This window comes from Phyllopteryx taeniolatus, chromosome 2, assembly GCF_024500385.1.
Source record: "Phyllopteryx taeniolatus isolate TA_2022b chromosome 2, UOR_Ptae_1.2, whole genome shotgun sequence".
Taxonomy (NCBI): domain Eukaryota; kingdom Metazoa; phylum Chordata; class Actinopteri; order Syngnathiformes; family Syngnathidae; genus Phyllopteryx; species Phyllopteryx taeniolatus.
The window spans coordinates 5,436,924-5,453,844 of NC_084503.1; the positions used below are offsets into that span (position 1 = coordinate 5,436,924).

Here is a 16,921-nt window from a genome sequence, read left to right on the forward strand (position 1 = left end):
TGTTGCTTGGATGGCAGCATATGTTATATGTCCAAAACCTTTCAGCATTAGTGTAAGTTACCCATGCCACTTTGCGCTAATAACAATCGAGAAGGTCCTTTTCCTCTTTGACCCAGAGGACATCATGTCCATGATTTCTATAAGCAATTTGAAATGTGGACTCATCAGACCATAGCACACTGTTCCACTTTGCGTCAGTCCATCTCAGATGAAGTGGTGCCCACAGAAGCTGGAGGCTTGTCTGGGTGTTGCTGTATGGCTTTCTCTTTGCGTGGTAGTTTTAACTCGCATTTCTAAATGTAGCAACTAACTCCGTTATCTGGCAATGGTTTTCAGAAGTCTTCTTGAACCCACGTGGCAATATCTTTACATACTAATGCCATTTTTAAATACAGTGCCACCTGAGGGATCCAAGGTCACTGGCATTCAATGTTGGTTTTCGGCCTTGCTGCTTATTTTCAGAGATTTCTCCAGATTCTCTGAATCTTTTGATGATACGATGAACCGTAGATGATGAAATCCCTAAATTCCTTGCAATTGTACATTGACAAACGTTGTTCTTAAACTATTGGACTATTCGCTCATGCGGTTGTTCACAAAGTGGTGAACCTCGCCCCATCCTTGCTTGTGTAAACTGAGTCTTTGGGGATGCTCCTTCTACATCCAATCTTGACACTCACCTGTTTCCAATGAACCAGTTCACCTGTGGAATGTTCCAAACAGGTGTTTTGGGAGAATTCCGCAACTTTCCCAACTTTTTTGTTGCTGCTGTCCCAGCTTTTGGGAGTGTGTCGCAGGCATCAAATTCAAATTGAGAGAATATTTGCAAAAAAAATAAAATTAAAATAAAAAAAATGTAAATAAACAATAGGCACAGAGGGCGGCACGGTGGCCGACTGGTTAGAGCGTCAGCCTCACAGTTCTGAGGAGCGGGGTTCAATCCCCGGTCCCGCCTGTGTGGAGTTTGCATGTTCTCCCCGTGCCTGCGTGGGTTTTCTCCGGGCACTCCGGTTTCCTCCCACATCCCAAAAACATGCATTAATTGGAGACTCTAAAATTGCCCGTAGGCCTGACTGTGAGTGCGAATGGTTGTTAGTTTCTATGTGCCCTGCGATTGGCTGGCAACCAGTTCAGGGTGTACCCCGCCTCCTGCCCGATGACAGCTGGGATAGGCTCCAGCACGCCCGCGACCCTAGTGAGGAGAAGCGGCTCAGAAAATGGATGGATGGAATAGGCACAGAGACCGACTGGTTAGAGCGTCCGCCTCACAGTTCTGAGGACCCGGGTTCAATCCTCGGCCCCGCCTGTGTGGAGTTTGCATGTTCTCCCCGTGCCCGCGTGGGTTTTCTCCGGGCACTCCGCTTTCCTCCCACATCCTAAAAATATGCATGCTAGGTTGATTGGAGACTCTAAATTGCCCGTAGGTGTGAATGGTTGTTTGTTTGTATGTGCCCTGCGATTGGCTGGCAACCAGTTCAGGGCGTACTCCGCCTCTTGCCCGATGACAGCTGGGATAGGCCCCTGCACGCCCGCGACCCGCGTGAGGAGAAGCGGCTCAGAAAATGGATGGATGGATGGATGGATGTTCAAACAACGTCCCAACTTCATTGGAATTGAGGTTTGTACTTCAGAACTCAGCTGCTCGTGTGCTGACAAAAACCAGAGGGTAATAGCGAGTTGCACCAGTTTTAAGATGACTGTATTGACTCCCCGTGTGTTCCAGGATGAATTGGAAGGCTATTTTACTAGTTTTTAAATGTCTTCACGGTCCTGGGAAATCAAGTGAAGTCAAGATTATTTGTGTAGCCCTTAATTACAAAGAGTCTCAAAGGGCTTCATAGGCCCACCGTTGGTAAAGACTGACTCCATCCCCGAATCTAAACCCCCCCAATCGGGCAAGGAAAAACTCTATCTATCTGATATGCTTTTATCATATCAACCCTCATGGGTCTTGAGGTCCTCCGGCAGAGCCCTTTTGATCATTCCAAAAACCAGAACAAAAATCCACAGAGAGGCTGCATTCAGCCATGATGGCCCGCGCCTCTGTTACGGCCTGCCAGAGAGCATCAGGAACACAGAGACTGCTGATGCTTTTAAAAGGAGTCGCCCCTGGAATCGACACCTGTCGTGGTGGTCTCAGTGGTGGCATCCTCTGTTGCTGCGAAACGTACCACCGCTCGGTGTGGACGGCTCCCACGGGTTGTCTTTCCTCGCCTAGGATTGGCGATGCCTTGCCGTGTCTCTAAACTGTTCGTGAATAGGTGTACATGTCTGTTTGCTTTTATACAGCGGCTGAAATAAGTATTTAACACGTCACCATTTTTCTCACTCAATATGCTTCCAAAAGTGCTATTGACAAGGGAAACAGTGAGTAATGTACTCCGCCGCCGTGGCCTGTAAGCATGCTCACCACGCAAGACCCCATTGCTGAAAAAAAACATGTCAAAGCTCACATCAGGTTTGCTGAAGAACATTTGGGCAAGCCAGTTAAATACTGGGAGAATATAGTGTGGTCAGATGTGAGCAAAATTGAACTGTTTGGATGCCATAATGCACACCGCGTTTGGAGGAGAAATGGCACTGCACATGCTAAAATCACCATATCAACAGTCAAGTTCGGAGGCGGGAACATGATGGTGTGGGGCTGCTTTTCAGCAAATGGTACTGGTAAGCCACATTATTGAAGGAAGGATGAATGGGCAAATGCAGCTTTGTTGACAAAAATCGGCTGCCATCTACGAGGATGATTCAAATGAAACGAGGGTGGAAATTTCAGCAGGAGAATCATCCAAAACATACTGCCGGGGACACTCTCAATTGGTTTCAAAGAAAAAAAAATAAAGCTACTAGAACCGACCCAGCCAATCACCTGACTTGAATCCAATCGAAGATCTATGGAAAGAATTCAAACTCAAGGTCCATAAAAGAAGCCCACTGAACCTTGAAGATTTGAAGACTGCTTGTGTGGAGGAATGGGCCAAAATCACAGCACAGCAATGCATGCGACTAGTTTCTCCATACAGGAGGTGTCTTGAAGCTGTCATTGCAAACAAAGGCGTTTGTACAAAGTATTCAATAAATACCAGCTGGTGTGTTTAATACTTTTTCCCTGTGTCATTTCACATTATTACACACACACACACACTTCTGAGCTTATTCGTTCTACTTTCAGCAGCAGCTGAAAGTAGAACGAATAAGCAGCAGAGTGGCGCAGCGGAAGCGTGCTGGGCCCATAACCCAGAGGTCGATGGATCGAAACCATCCTCTGCTAGAACTCTTTTCGGACAGCCGTGGCCCAATGGTTAAGATCATCGCCTCCCACCGTGGAGGACCTAGGTTCAAGAGCCCGGACTGGAACATCTGCCAACATCCCCCGGACTCACGGCTGTGGTGTGTACGTGTTCACTGTGATGGCTAAAATGCGGAGAACACATTTTGTGTGCATGCATGCATGCATGTTCATGACAATAAAGGTGATTCTTCTTCTTCTTTCTTTGTACGTATGGATTACTTGGGTTGTTCCCAACATTTGGTGAAATTTTCATGTCAATAGCACCTTTGGAAATATACAGTTTGTCATGTAATGAGAAAAATGGTGACGTACGTCCATCCATCCATTTTCTTTGCCGCTTATCCTCACTTGGGTCGCGGGGCTGCTGGAGTGTTAAATATTATTTCAGCCACCGTATGCGAGGATGGGAGGGCCAGGTGTTTGGATATTTCTTGCTGTTTTGAGCTACAGTATGTGAGACACTTTGGGTTGCGTTCTTTACGTCGGAAATGTGCTCTATAATTCTATTTGTTTTCTGATTGATAGATTGAAAAATAAAATAAGTGTATTAATTAAATAATTGATACAAATGCCTTTTGTGGATCTAATTTCCCTCGCAGGATAGATAAAGTCTCTCTCTCTCTCTCTCTCTGTGCTGCCGTCTGGTGGTCCTGTGATGCAACAGACAGAAATGCGGGAAACTGATTTCTTTCATTTTGTTTAATGTTAGATTGACAAGAGCAGCTCAGGCAGCACGTGGGGCTCGAGTGTGTGTGGTTAGGGTTAGTGTGTGTGTGTGTGTGTCTGTGTAAGTGTGTGTGTGTGTGTCCTTTTGTCATCGGAGGCACGCACGCACGTACGTTGAGCGAGTTCAGTCATCTCCTCCACATAAGCTGAGCAAAGCCTTCTGGTAGTCGCCTTTGGTGTGTTCCTGAAAGCAAACAAAACAACATCACCGTGACGACGACGAGGATGAAGACGAAGAGATCTTTCCTCAGCTCAACGACGACAAAAGCGAATCATCAGCACAAGCGCAGAATCCCTCAGCATAACCACACTCAACTTCCGCTTGGCGCTCATTCCATGCCGACACCTTCGCAACCTTGCCGTCGTTTTGGAGCGCCACCTGTCAGGTCAGCTGCGCTGGACGCAAGCGCCGGCACCAGCGAGGCCGACTCTGCTGGCCTAAATGATGTCACGGACACGGACCCGCTTTTACAATCTGCATCCATTCATCCTCCCATCCCTCAATCCATTCATCCATCCATCTTCCCATCTATCATCCATCAGCCCAGAATTTCCTCTCCCCAGGCACTTGGTCCAGTTCTTCCCAGGCATCCCAGGCGTCCAGCAGAACCAAGACCATCTTGCCTCATCTGGATCCTCTCAACTCTGAGCCCCTACCAGATGACTGAGCTTCTCACCCTATCTCTCAGGTCCAGTTCGCACATAGAGACCACGTGAACAAAACATGTTCAATATTTACGAGCAAAACTCTCCGCGTGTGAGAAAGCCAACTCGTCCCGAGTCGTGCCTGCGTGAATTGTGACACGAAACGGAATGTGGCTGATGAAAAAGCGACCTGACTGATGAACGATGAACATGTAAGCAGCTGTAAATAGAACCTGTTCTGCCCAGATGGCAAAAGGTATTTTCCAAAGCAAATCTTTTTTTCGACGCCATCGCCATTCTACAACATTCTCGTCTACGTCTGTCTTCAACACTGGGGAAACTTCGGCGCAACATGTTCGCTAGTGTTAACTTTTCTGTTGGATCATGTTTGATCACATGGGATTTGTGTCTCGGAGGACCGGATTTGAGATCGGTGACGGAACAGAATCTTCATGCGCGAGATTATCGGAGCCCACCGCACACAATACGACCAAAATGTGTCAAAGCCAGATTTGTGATCTTCATGAGTGAGGTCTGTAGCAGATAAAAACATCTTTTCAGATTGGAAAAAAACTTACGTGTTACGTGGCGTTTCCTCACCTGGCAATGATTTGAACTTATGTAAGCAAAGTGCCGTGTGAATAAAGTTGGATTTGATTTGATTTGATCTGATCTGAGCGAGCAGGCTTCATCAGTTCACGCAACAAGGCTTCATCACCGCTATACTCCCGATTGCACAGATTTGTACGAATTGCGGGTGAGTCTGTGACGTATCTCCTCGTCGAACGGGGAGCGAGTGTATTGATACGCTTCTTATTATTGTCACGATCGTGCGGTCCTGCCAGGTTGCCGTGCTTGTTCTTTTCCAGTTGCTGTTTGTTGGATGGGCGGAGCTTTCTGCACACAGCTGTTCCTCATTCCAACCCAAAAAATTTAAAAATGGGGATGCGCGGGAGAAACAGGAGACAGATGACGGACTACGACTCACTCAGCACCGGCTGCCTCGTTCTTGTTTCTCGTCATGTTCTTCTGACTGTGAAGTCAATTCCGATCCCCTAACCTTTCTCAGGCAGTGGTGTCCAGGCTACAGCCCAGGGACCATTTGTGGCCCACTGTCTGTTTTTTAGCGGCCCGCCATATGCTAAAAGCGACATTTGACACGACCTGAAATGTTATTGAAAAACGTAGCAGTTTTAAAAAATAACTATAATCTATAATTGCTTGATGGACTGGTTTTAGCATGTATAATAAATCAACGTCGAAGAATGTCAAAGTGGCCATCGTTTTTTCTGTATACGGGCCTTGAAGGAAAAAGTTTGGACACCCCAATTGCCCCAAAGGCAATGTCAACGCTATTCAGCACTCCAGCAAATTGATTTCCTGGTTTGGCAATGTTAAATCATAACTTGAACCACAGGCATGACGATGAAATCAGTTTGTATTATGACACCAATATCAAGTATATTTGTGTGCGACGGTTGTTGCCAGCAACGCTGTGCTTTCCCGACAGGTCTTCGTTGACTGGACGGCGGCAGGGTTTCATTCAAACATCAGCAGTGAGGTGTTTACTTTGTATATTTCTGTTTCTGTGTTTTAATCGCTTATTTTGTTTTCTTCATGTTGAGTTTATCCTTCTGGTCAGCGAGTGGATTTCACTCTTACGGGGTTAACTCTTTGTGCCGCTTCTGTCTCTTCATTTTTCCTCACTTCCTCATCAAAGGTGTTGTCGTCCCCAAACAAAGGAAATGATTAACTCACTCATTATTGTTTTCGTAATCAGCTGATCATGTATCCATCCGCTTCTCCTCACGCGGGTCGCGGGCGTGTGTGCTGGAGCCTATCCCAGCTGTCATCGGGCAGGAGGCGGGGTACACCCTGAACCGGTTGCCAGCCAATCGCAGGGCACATACAAACAAACAACCATTCGCACTCACAGTCATGCCTACGGGCAATTTAGAGTCTCCAATGAAGGCATGTTTTTGGGATGTGGGAGGAAACCGGAGTGCCCGGAGAAAACCCACGCAGGCACGGGGTGAACATGCAAACTCCACACAGGCGGGGCCGGGGATTGAACCCGGGTCCTCAGAACTGTGAGGCTGACGTTCTAACCAGTCGTCCACCGTGCCGCGCTGATCATGTAGACTTATGGAATTTTCTTAGCCAATCAGAATCGAGTATTCACCAAGACCATAGTACAGGTTTAATACTGTGTGCGCGCACACAAACATTGTAGCTGCGCTTCCAAGCACCTTAAAAGAAACGGATCGATCTATCAAAATATTTTTTAGATATTAATCATTTTTTGTTTAGAAAATAGAGCTGTTGTAAGAGTCTTGGAAACATGACTATTTTTCCATACAATAGTTTCCATTTTCCCTACTTTTCCTGACCTGGAAGCTTATGCAATCAAACACTCGTGTTTTTAAACTTGTGTGGTTTAGACTTGAGTCCTGAGTTAGTTTCTCTAATTTTGTTTTCCTTTTCTTTTCTTTTTTAGATTTGACTTTGCATGTTCTTTGCGTCATTTGTAATTTGATTTTCGTGTTTCTGAGTACCCCTCTTATTTGACCTTATTTGACCATTTGTATCTTTTCCATCCGTTAGTTGGGTTGATTTGACTTTTGGGTGTCTGTCTCTTATCGCGCTCCATCCATCTACTTTTTTTGTCCTTGTTTTATTCTTGTTTTTCATCTCAGTGCTTTTGTCATCGTTTTATTTTCTTCCTCGTGGTATATGCTCACTGTCTTTTGCTCGCTTGGTTAAATAGGTCTAGTCGCCCTTTCCTGGGGGTCCTATTTCCGCTAATACGCGGGGCGGCGGCGGCTCCGTTGGTAGAGCGGGTCGTCCGGTGACCAAAGGGTCGGCGCTCGAATCCCGATTCCGGCTGTCTGCTGCCAAAGTGTCCTTGGGCAAGACACTAAACCCTGTGTTGCTCCCGGCAGGCCTGGCAGCCGGGAGCAATACACCCGTTGGTGTATAGTAGGAGATTTAGGGTTAACCCGCAGCCCTGAATGTAAGCCTCTGTCAACACGAAGATGGTGTAGCTAATATAGTGTACAAGTACACTATATTTAGGTGCCTGAAACAATTATGATGATGATTACTATTGTTGTTATTTGCATATTCCTCACACTGATAGCGCGGTAGAGCGAGCGTCCGTGTCGCTTCTTGAACTCTCTTCTGATCTTCATCAAGTCCACTTGACATCGAGACACCAGGATGCGGGTGAGAACTTTCTCCTTGGCACCTTTGCCCTGAAGGTCGCACAGATGTCACATAGAGGTCAGACAGAGGTCACATGTAGGTCACACGTTGCCTCGACGTTACCTTCATAGCCTCATCGAGTCTGTCGGCGAAGTACATCTGTTTGTTCTCCAAACACTCCACTGCATGCACACACGCACACTCATCAAAGTAAACAATGCCATGCTAACATGCTATCACGTTAGAGGAAGGAGAAAAAAGTACCGAGAGTCAGGAAAGATTTTTCGAGGTCGCCTTTGACTTCCTTGCAGATGCTTTCCTTCAAGTCATACGGGCTGTAGCTCTTGTAGCGCTCAAACACTAGCGCAGACGCACACGTAGCGTGATGTGACCTGACGAGTTGTGATAATGTACTGAATCTGACGGGGCGCACTTCACCTCTCTGCAGGTGAGTGGCGCTCCTCTGCGTCAAGATGGAAATCCATACGGCCGCATCGGTTCCTTTGCGCTTCACGCCGGCTTCGTAGAGGCTCTGATGTCACAAAGAGGGCGTGGCCACAGCTCAATGCATCATTGATCGATCGGTCGATTCATCGATTGATGTAACCCACAGGTGTCAAACTTAAGGCCAACATTTCAAACAGTTATATATGTAATGAAGAATAACGTTGACATATTGGATTACGAAACCCCTTGTTACAATAACTTGAGCAAAATATTATCTTCGACAAAATGAGTTATTCACCAATTTGTGTAATAATACGCTGAGGAGCTTAAACAGTTATATGGTTTCACAGTCATAAGGGTCCCTCTGAGGGAAAGCGCAAACACAATCTGGCCTGTAACAAAACGTTTGTCGATGTCACCAAACGAACCTTGGCGTCGTCGTCAATCTTCTCATAGTCGACTACGTTGGAAGGTTCGTCTCGCTTGGTCTGAAGACAACAAAACGGTTGTTAGTTAGCAATAGTTAGCATTAGCCGGTGTGGTTACCATGAATTAGTGAGCAACCTGAATGAGAGCGAGCAGCAGTTTAGCAAAATCTCCCGACGTGTCTCCTGCGACGTCTTTCTCCAGATCTTTCTTAAACACTGAGGACAAATGGGCAAACAGGTTAGGGTGAGCTGGAGACGATCTAGGATGACTTTGGAAGAGAGGAGTCACATCACGATGGGCCAATCTCATTTCTTTGTTTGCAATCTCCTCGCTCCCCAGTTACATATTGGCGCCAACCACCCAAAAGTCCATCGAGGAGGTTGACAGAAGAGCGAGGCGGGGGAGGAGGTAGACATTTGCGGGGGAAGTGACACAATCGTTCCTCAATGACGTCGTGTTACAGGGACGGCAACTAAAGATGACGCGCGTCACAAATCAATCGTCCCTGTGGCTGATTTATTACTGTCGCCACGTTATGTTATGTTTCAAGTGGGAATACATTCAAGTGGAATATGACATATAACACTGTTACGCCAACTCACAACTTTGCAGATGCGGAGACGATCGTGAGGGGTGTTCCCCGGCACGCCGCGCACCCCCGCTCGTGACTTGTAAATACATATAAAGTGCTCATGTATTAGGTTCAATACAAAAGAAATGCGTAGAACCATTGAAACGTTTTCATTTTTAATGTGGCCAAATGCACTTGACAAAATGAAAGCCTAATTACTGTTCACACCTTAGAAATAGGTGTTTTGTTAGAAGTAGTAACCGTGAGCCAGTGTAGTTACTTCATTTTAGTGTTAAATACTGCCCCAAATAGAACAGACACTCAGCAAAATATGTATATCCAAACTCAAATAATGAAGGAATAACAAGAACAGAAAATAACATTTGAAGTCCTGCTGGCAGACGACCATTTTTCAACATCAATGTCGCAAATGTGACATCGGTGCTCGCTCGAATTAGGCTCGCCCGTGGAACCTCCTCGATTCTCGACCCTCGCACCTTGATGCGCGCCGAAGACAGTTGAGAAGCACCTTAGTATGGCAGCCGGCATGAGAACCGATTCCGAGCAACGAATAGCAAGGAGCTGAGAACGTCGCCATTAAGAGAAACGGGCCAATGGCAGGAAGTAACCACATAATTTACTTTGAGTATTTATTTCTCTGACCACTTTTTACTTTGACTCCCTCCATTTGAAAACAGATATCTACACTTTCTACCCCTTACTTTGTCAAAATAGGCTGGTTACTTTTTTCAACCTGCACGGGTGACGACAAAACATTACAAAAAAGACGTCATGAGAGAAAGGGAAAGTCAAGCGCCGTTGAGGTCTTGACTGAATCGTTGCGATCTTGCGTGAAAAAAGGGGACAGCAATGACAAGGAGGAATATCAAGCAGGACCATTCCGCAAGATAGTCCCCATCCACGGCATGACTGAAGAATGACTGAGAATAGTTGCACTAAGAATGCGTTGTCTCTTGTGGCTCATCTGAAAAAAACCCATACAGATCAGTTGTTTTTTCGCAGTTGTTAGCCTTCGCTAATTTAGCATTTTTTTGTTACTGGGTTCACAAACATCAGATGAAACTACTTTGGGTGCAGTTTTTTCCCCCCAAAACAGGCATTGAATATACTTGATAAGGCTCCTCGCACCGTCACCTTATCGTGGTGGAAGGGTTTGTGTCCCAGTGATCCTAGGAGCTAAGTTGTCTGGGGCTTTAAACCCCTGGCAGGGTCACCCATGGCAAACAGGTCCTAGGTGAGGGACCAGACGAAGCACGGCACAAATGAACCCTTATGATGATAAACATAAATGGACATCCGTTTCCCCTGCCCGGACGCGGGTCTCCGGGGCCCCCCTCTGGAGCCAGGCCTGGAGGTGGGGCTTGAAGGCCGGGCCGGCACCCATGGGGGCTGGCCGGGCACAGCTCAAAAGGGTAACGTGGGTTCCCCTTCCCATGGGCTCACCACCTGTGGGAGGGGCCATAGGGGTCGGGTGCAGTGTGAGCTGGGTGGTGGCCGAAGGCAGGGGACCTTGGCTCTCGGGACATGGAACGTCACCTAACCCTAACAATGGCAGGCAAGGAGCCCTGTACATTGGGGTTCACCCCGGTGGACGAGAGGGTAGCCTCCCTCCGCCTTCGGGTGGGGGAACGGTTCCTGACTGTTGTTTGTGCCTATGCACAAAACAGCAGTTCAGAGTACCCACCCTTTATGGAGTCCTTGGAGGGGGTACTGTAGAGCGCTCCCGCTGGGGACTCCATTGTTCTGCTTGTGGATTTCAATGCTCACGTGGGCAATGACAGTAAGACCTGGAAGGGCGTGATTGGGAGGAAAGTGGAATCTCAGATTCAGGAGGAGCGGTGTGGTTTTCGTCCTGGCTGTGGAACAGTGGACCTCCTCTACGCCCTCTCCAGTTCAGCGATGAGATCATGCCCCAAATGGAGTTCAACTATCTTGGTGTCTTGTTCACGAGCCTCAAAGTTCAGGAAAGAGGTTAGCTAAGAAGAAGTGGGACACTGAGAGGAGAAAGGAATACATGGAGATGTGACATAGGGCGAAGGTAGAGGTGGCAAAGGCCAAACGAGGCATATGATGACATGTATGCCAGGTTGGACAATAAAGAAGGAGAAAAAGATCGACACAGGTTGGCCAGACAGAAGGATAGAGATGGGAAGGATGTGCAGCACGTTAGAGTGATTAAGGATAGAGATGGAAATGTGTTGACTGGTGCCAGTAGTGTGCTGGATAGATAGATGGAAAGAATACTTTGGGGAGTTGATGAATGAGGAAAATGAGAGAGAAGGGAGAGTAGAAGAGGCAAGTGTGGGGGACCAGGAAGTGGCAATGCTTAGTAAGGGGGAAGTTAGAAAGGCATTAAAGAGGATGAAAAATGGAAAGGAAGTTGGTCCTGATGACATTCCTGTGGAGGTATGGAAGCATCTAGGAGAGGTGGCTGTGGAGTTTTTGACCAGCTTGGTCAACATAATTCTAGCAGGTGAGAAGATGCTGCAGGAATGGAGGAAAAGTGTGCTGTTGCCCATTTTTATGAACAAGGGTGATGTGCAGAGCTGTGGGAACTACAGAGGAATAAAGTTGATAAGCCACACAGTGAAGTTTTTGGAAAGAGTAGTGTAGGCTAGACTCAGGACAGAAGTGAGTATTTGCGAGCAACCGTATGCTTTCATGCCTAGAAATAGTACCACAGATGCATTATTTGCCTTAAGGTTAGGGTTTTGATTGGCTGAAAGCCGCGACGGTGTGCACCGCAATTCAAATTTTAAATCGTGGCAAAAACAGCGGCAGACTGATCGTCCGCTCATGACAACAGTTGCCAAACCACGAACACTGCACGACATTTCAGTCGGGTTCCGCCCCGTCATTCGGTGTACGGCAGCTTTAAGACTAATAAATGACTGGTCGCTAGTCAATGTCAGGGCACATGTAGAAAAGCAAGCTTTCCCACCAATAGACAATTTGTTGCTCTTCAATGAAGCTAGCATGTTGACATGCCTTTGAAACATGAGAGTAAAGAAAACATGCAAACTGAGATTCAAACCCCAAACCTCCCCCGTGCACCGTTCAACGTTGAAGGTGCAAGCAGGAAAAGTGAGGACTGAGCGACTCACGTTCGCGGTACACTTTTTGGATGTCGGCCAGTTCTCGGTCGTTTCGGGAGCAGACCATCTCGATGAGCGTCTCCTCGTCGGTTCCCAGACCCTGAGCAGAAAAATGTGCGGTCGCCATCAGCATCTGCGTTGTCGTCGTTGTCATTAGAGTCATATGGTTGCTGTCGTCATTGTGATCATCGTGATCATCACCGCAATTGTCATTATGGTCATCGTCGTAGTCACTGACGTCTTCACAATCGTAATGGTTGTCGGGGTTGTTTTCATCGTCGCCGTTGTCATTTTCACCATCGTGGCTGTTGCCGTCGGTGTTATCCGACATCCCCTAATCTAAACCCCCCAATCGGGCAAGGAAAAACTCAAAACCCCATATCATCATCGTTGTTGCGGTCATTATTGTTATAGCGATGTCGCTGTCTTCACTGTCCCCTTCTTGATTGTATCGTTGTCGTGGTTGTTTCCATCGTTATCATCATCGCTGCAGTCATTATCGTTGTTGTCGCCGTTATCGTAGCTCTTGTCTTCATTGTCGTCTTTGTCATCGTAATCGCAGACGCACCTTCATGGCAGCTCTGAGCTCCAAGGCGTCGTACTGGGCGGGACTTTTCATCAGGCCCAGCATCAGCGCCTCCAAAGATCCCGACAGTGCCCCCTTCAAGGCCGTCTGCAGGTCCTGCAACACACGCGGACGCCCTCGTCATGTGACGATGTCGAGGGCGGGCGGGCGGGCATGCGGGCGGGCGGCTCACCTTCTTGGCCATGCGCTCGTACCCGAAGGCGATCTCTTGCCGCTGCTCGTACGACCTTCGCGTCAGAATATCGATGATGCTTTGCTCGTCCACTCCTGAAGGCCCGAACCCAGAAATATCACAAACGTAATGCAGCGCAAACTGCCTTGATTTACACATTGAATTTGTTCCGTGACCAAGCTCACAAGTCATGTCCTTTTGCAAGATAATTTGTGTTGAAAATGCGCAGGATACCGCAGGATAAATTGGTTTAATAAAGCGTAATTACTGTAGGTACTGTAGTATTCATGAGTTGGATGTGTGCCTTTAAAGGGCGTGGCCTCGTTTGCGTGTGAGAAGGTGGCCTACAGCAGCTAATTGCACACGATCTCACTTCGTATTCGTGTGTGGGACTTTTCGTCCCGTTCGATAAAAAAGGTTCAAAATTGCATCGGCAACTGTGGCTCTCCTTGCCCGCATGCCGGAGCATCACACGACCTCCATTTTTCCTTTTCACTTCGTCATTCAAATTTGAGCTTTCAACACAAAACAAAAAATCAAGCCAGCAACGCTTTGTACAGTGACTCAGGAATTTGGGGCACTTGTAAGTTAACTGAAATAATAATCATATCATCATAATAATAGTCATAATAACAATAACCTTTGGTCCTCAGGGCGGCATCTAGTCGTGCGGCGTCGCTGATTGGGTCAAAGTCTCGGAAGGCGACCACGGTGGGAAAGGTAGGCTCCGCCTCCTGCAGAGGATACGCTACAGCTTTGTCCTGATTGGCCCAAAGATGCTTAGCAAGGAAACTTCAACAAGGTCGCTCCCTCGCTCTCAAAACACTTCCTGCTTCCCGTGATGTCGTCAGACTCACCGTGCCGTACGACAGCGTCAGCTGTCCCAGGAACTCGGACACCAGCGCCATTTTGATTACCCTGACCTCTGACCTGCAGGGGGAAATGGACTTAGGCCTGGTACACTTGGAAGGATTTTTCAAATGTTGAAAGATTTTTTGTCTGCTCCAGACCTCACACCTGAAGATAAATAAATCAGCCATTGAACAGTTTTGGTTGTATTTGGGGGGGAGTGGGGGGGGGGGGGGGGGGGTCTGGTGCGCTCCGCTAAACTCAACGCAGAACATCACACACATGAAGATTCTGTTCTAGAATCAAGTCCTCCAAGACACATATCAAACAAACAAACATACAAAAATGAGAGCGTTTCTGCAAACAGATGGAGGCGAAGTGTGGTAGAATGGCGATGTTGTCAATAAAAAGGCTCGCTTTGGAAAAGAAGTCTTCTTGCCGTCTGATGAAGCCACTTTTATACAAAGTACGACGTCGGGAAAGGCGTTTGTTTTGATTTGCGGTCGTCAACCAGGTCGCTTCTTGACTGGCTACAGTCCCCACAATCCGTTTCACGTCACAATTCACCAAGTCTGGCTCAGGATTCGACATCGTTCCAAACACACGTGAAGATTTTTGGTCGTGAATATTGAACGTGTTTAATAATTAGCATTGTCGGATCCGATTATCGCGACAAATTCACTCTTCTCACACCTCAGGTTCATCTTATAGGATCAGCGTAGAAGGCAAGATGCTCTGGCCTTTGTCGTCCTGGGTCGGGAAGGGGCCAAATCGGGACAAACCCATCCCGATTATCTTGATGTGTGGAACAGGTCGTAGGTGCTAATGTGAAAAGGGAGTCAGGAATGACCCTAACCCTGAGTGGAGTAACTATCTAGGTCCGCTGTATAAAAAGGGCGTGATTCGAGAATGAGTGACTGATTACGGTACACATTTGGGTGTGTTTGTTTTCCGGCGCCGGACGCGGCGGCTGCGGGCGGGTGGAGCAGCAAAAGCCGATAGGACACAAGATAGATAGCCTTCGCGATCAAAGGAGACGTGTTGACCTTTGACTAGCATTTCCTGTTATAGATCACGTATGCTCAACGTGTTCAAAGGTCACCACAAGCAGAGAAGAAAAAAATTGGAACACCCGGACTCGTGAGCATGAAAGTATTTACGCGTAGCTCTCAGCGTGTATGTGTTAGCTTAGCACGTGTTGAACGTAGCTGTTAGCGGGAAGCCTTTATCATGTAGCTTTTAGCGCCTAGCTGTGCTTTGATACCTGCTGCAGCTTTGGAAGGATAGAAGCGTCGTCACTGTCGCTAAGAAAATGGCTGAGAACACGATGTTAAGAAAACGCCAAGAACTATGTTAACAATATGTTACGACATTCAACACTTTAATGGCACATCAAAAACATGTTAGGGAATATGTAAAACATGTTAAGAAGACATTAAAAACAAGGTTTAAAAAGGTTAACGCACATTAGGAATATGTATAACGCTAACCCTATCAAGAAATGCAAAAACATGTTAAGGACGTGAAAATGTCACAAACTCAACAAATGTTGAAAATATTTTAAGAATATCTAAAGAACACAAATAATATAGAATACCTCCCATCCATCCATCCATCCATGTTAAGAATACCTTAAGAACGTAAAACATGTTACAAGTATGTTATGGAAATATTGAAAACATTAAGAAGATTAAGAATATCTAAAAATCCGATTAAAAAGACGTAACGAACACATTGAAATTCAGAACAGGTTAATAAGATATGAAGACCACTTTAAGAACGTAATATCGCCCACTGCTCTCGACCGAAACGAGAGGGTCACAAGTGCGCTCGCGCTTGCATCCCGGACGTCACGTGACCGAAGCCGGAAATCAGGACGGGGGGCTCCCCGTGAATGTCAGCATAACTAGCACAACTACGGCTCGGTCACATGATGGTTTGAACATAGGTTCGTTTCGGTCGACAGCACAGGGCGATATTGCCCAAGATGGCCGCCCTGAGATTATTTCACCAACGCAATATTAATCAGAATACACGGTTTACTTTAGTGGCGCCACATACACCACATTCTTGCCTCCATTTTTTTCGCGTTTCCTTCCCCTTTAAGAACATGTTAAGAAGATGTTAAGAACATACTCGGAAGAAGAAAAATGAATATTTGAAAGAACAATGAAAGAGGGCATTAAGAACTGGTTAATGTTAAAAACATGTCAAGAATACTAGGAATACTTTAAAAATCCGTCAAGCATATATTGATAACACGCTAAGAAGCACATGAAGAACATGTAAACAACAAATAACACATTAAGAAGACGCAAGCTGAGCTGGCAGAGTTGGCCACTTCCTGTCGTGGTCACAACAGTCAAAGTTGATTTCCTGTCAATGTTTGTTAAGAGTTTAAAGAGGTTACATTCAATGTGACTTCTTACCTTTGCACACACGCATAAGCACGCATACGCTCCAAGGAGAGCTGAGGTGTGTGCGCGTTTGTGTGTGTGTGCTCTTTAAATATTGGTATTTAAAGAGCACACACACACACACACACACGGCCACACCTGAGTCAGGGCTCAGTCACGGCGCTGGTGAGCTGCTTTGCGTTACCATGACGATACACCACGGGCGCATTACCGTGGCGACACAAAGTTGTGTCAACAATAGGCTCATAAAAATACTTTGGTTCGAATCTGGTGGCCTTGAGTCTGTGACGTCACTTCTTCGTTTCTAGAGGGGAGTGAGAAAAGAAGGCAAAAGACAGTGATGAGAAAAGTCAATCCTTATATATCTCTAACAATGACACATGAGATATGAGTCGTGCTACACCCCGTGAGGGAAGGACAGGAGAAGCATGCAGGGCAAAGGTCGTGAACACACAAGTGCAACTGAA

The 16,921-nt window shown here is 46.7% G+C and overlaps 1 protein-coding gene and 1 non-coding gene across 5 annotated transcripts; one reads left to right on the forward strand and one right to left on the reverse strand.

The window, feature by feature from the left end:
• The first annotated feature begins 3,199 nt into the window (after nt 1-3,199).
• On the forward strand, nt 3,200-3,271 carry trnam-cau (transfer RNA methionine (anticodon CAU)). Its single transcript has one exon. It is a non-coding gene; the product is annotated as a tRNA-Met (tRNA).
• Nucleotides 3,272-3,973: 702 nt separating this feature from the next.
• anxa2b (annexin A2b) lies at nt 3,974-16,761 on the reverse strand. Of its 4 annotated transcripts, none has more exons than XM_061755628.1 (13): nt 16,467-16,761; nt 14,046-14,118; nt 13,829-13,949; nt 13,189-13,283; nt 12,999-13,112; nt 12,440-12,530; nt 8,879-8,958; nt 8,743-8,802; nt 8,306-8,399; nt 8,132-8,227; nt 7,991-8,049; nt 7,795-7,917; nt 3,974-4,202 (listed from the first exon to the last, which is right to left on the reverse strand). In XM_061755628.1, the coding sequence occupies exons 1-13, from the start codon at nt 16,490-16,492 to the stop codon at nt 4,143-4,145; spliced, it is 1,092 nt and encodes a 363-aa protein (XP_061611612.1). In that variant the 5' UTR covers nt 16,493-16,761; the 3' UTR covers nt 3,974-4,142. The 4 variants fall into 4 exon arrangements, with proteins under 4 accessions (XP_061611612.1, XP_061611630.1, XP_061611620.1 ...); XM_061755646.1 differs by having other exon boundaries at nt 13,829-13,922; nt 16,467-16,755; XM_061755636.1 differs by lacking the exon at nt 16,467-16,761 and adding an exon at nt 14,731-14,895.
• Nucleotides 16,762-16,921: the final 160 nt, after the last annotated feature.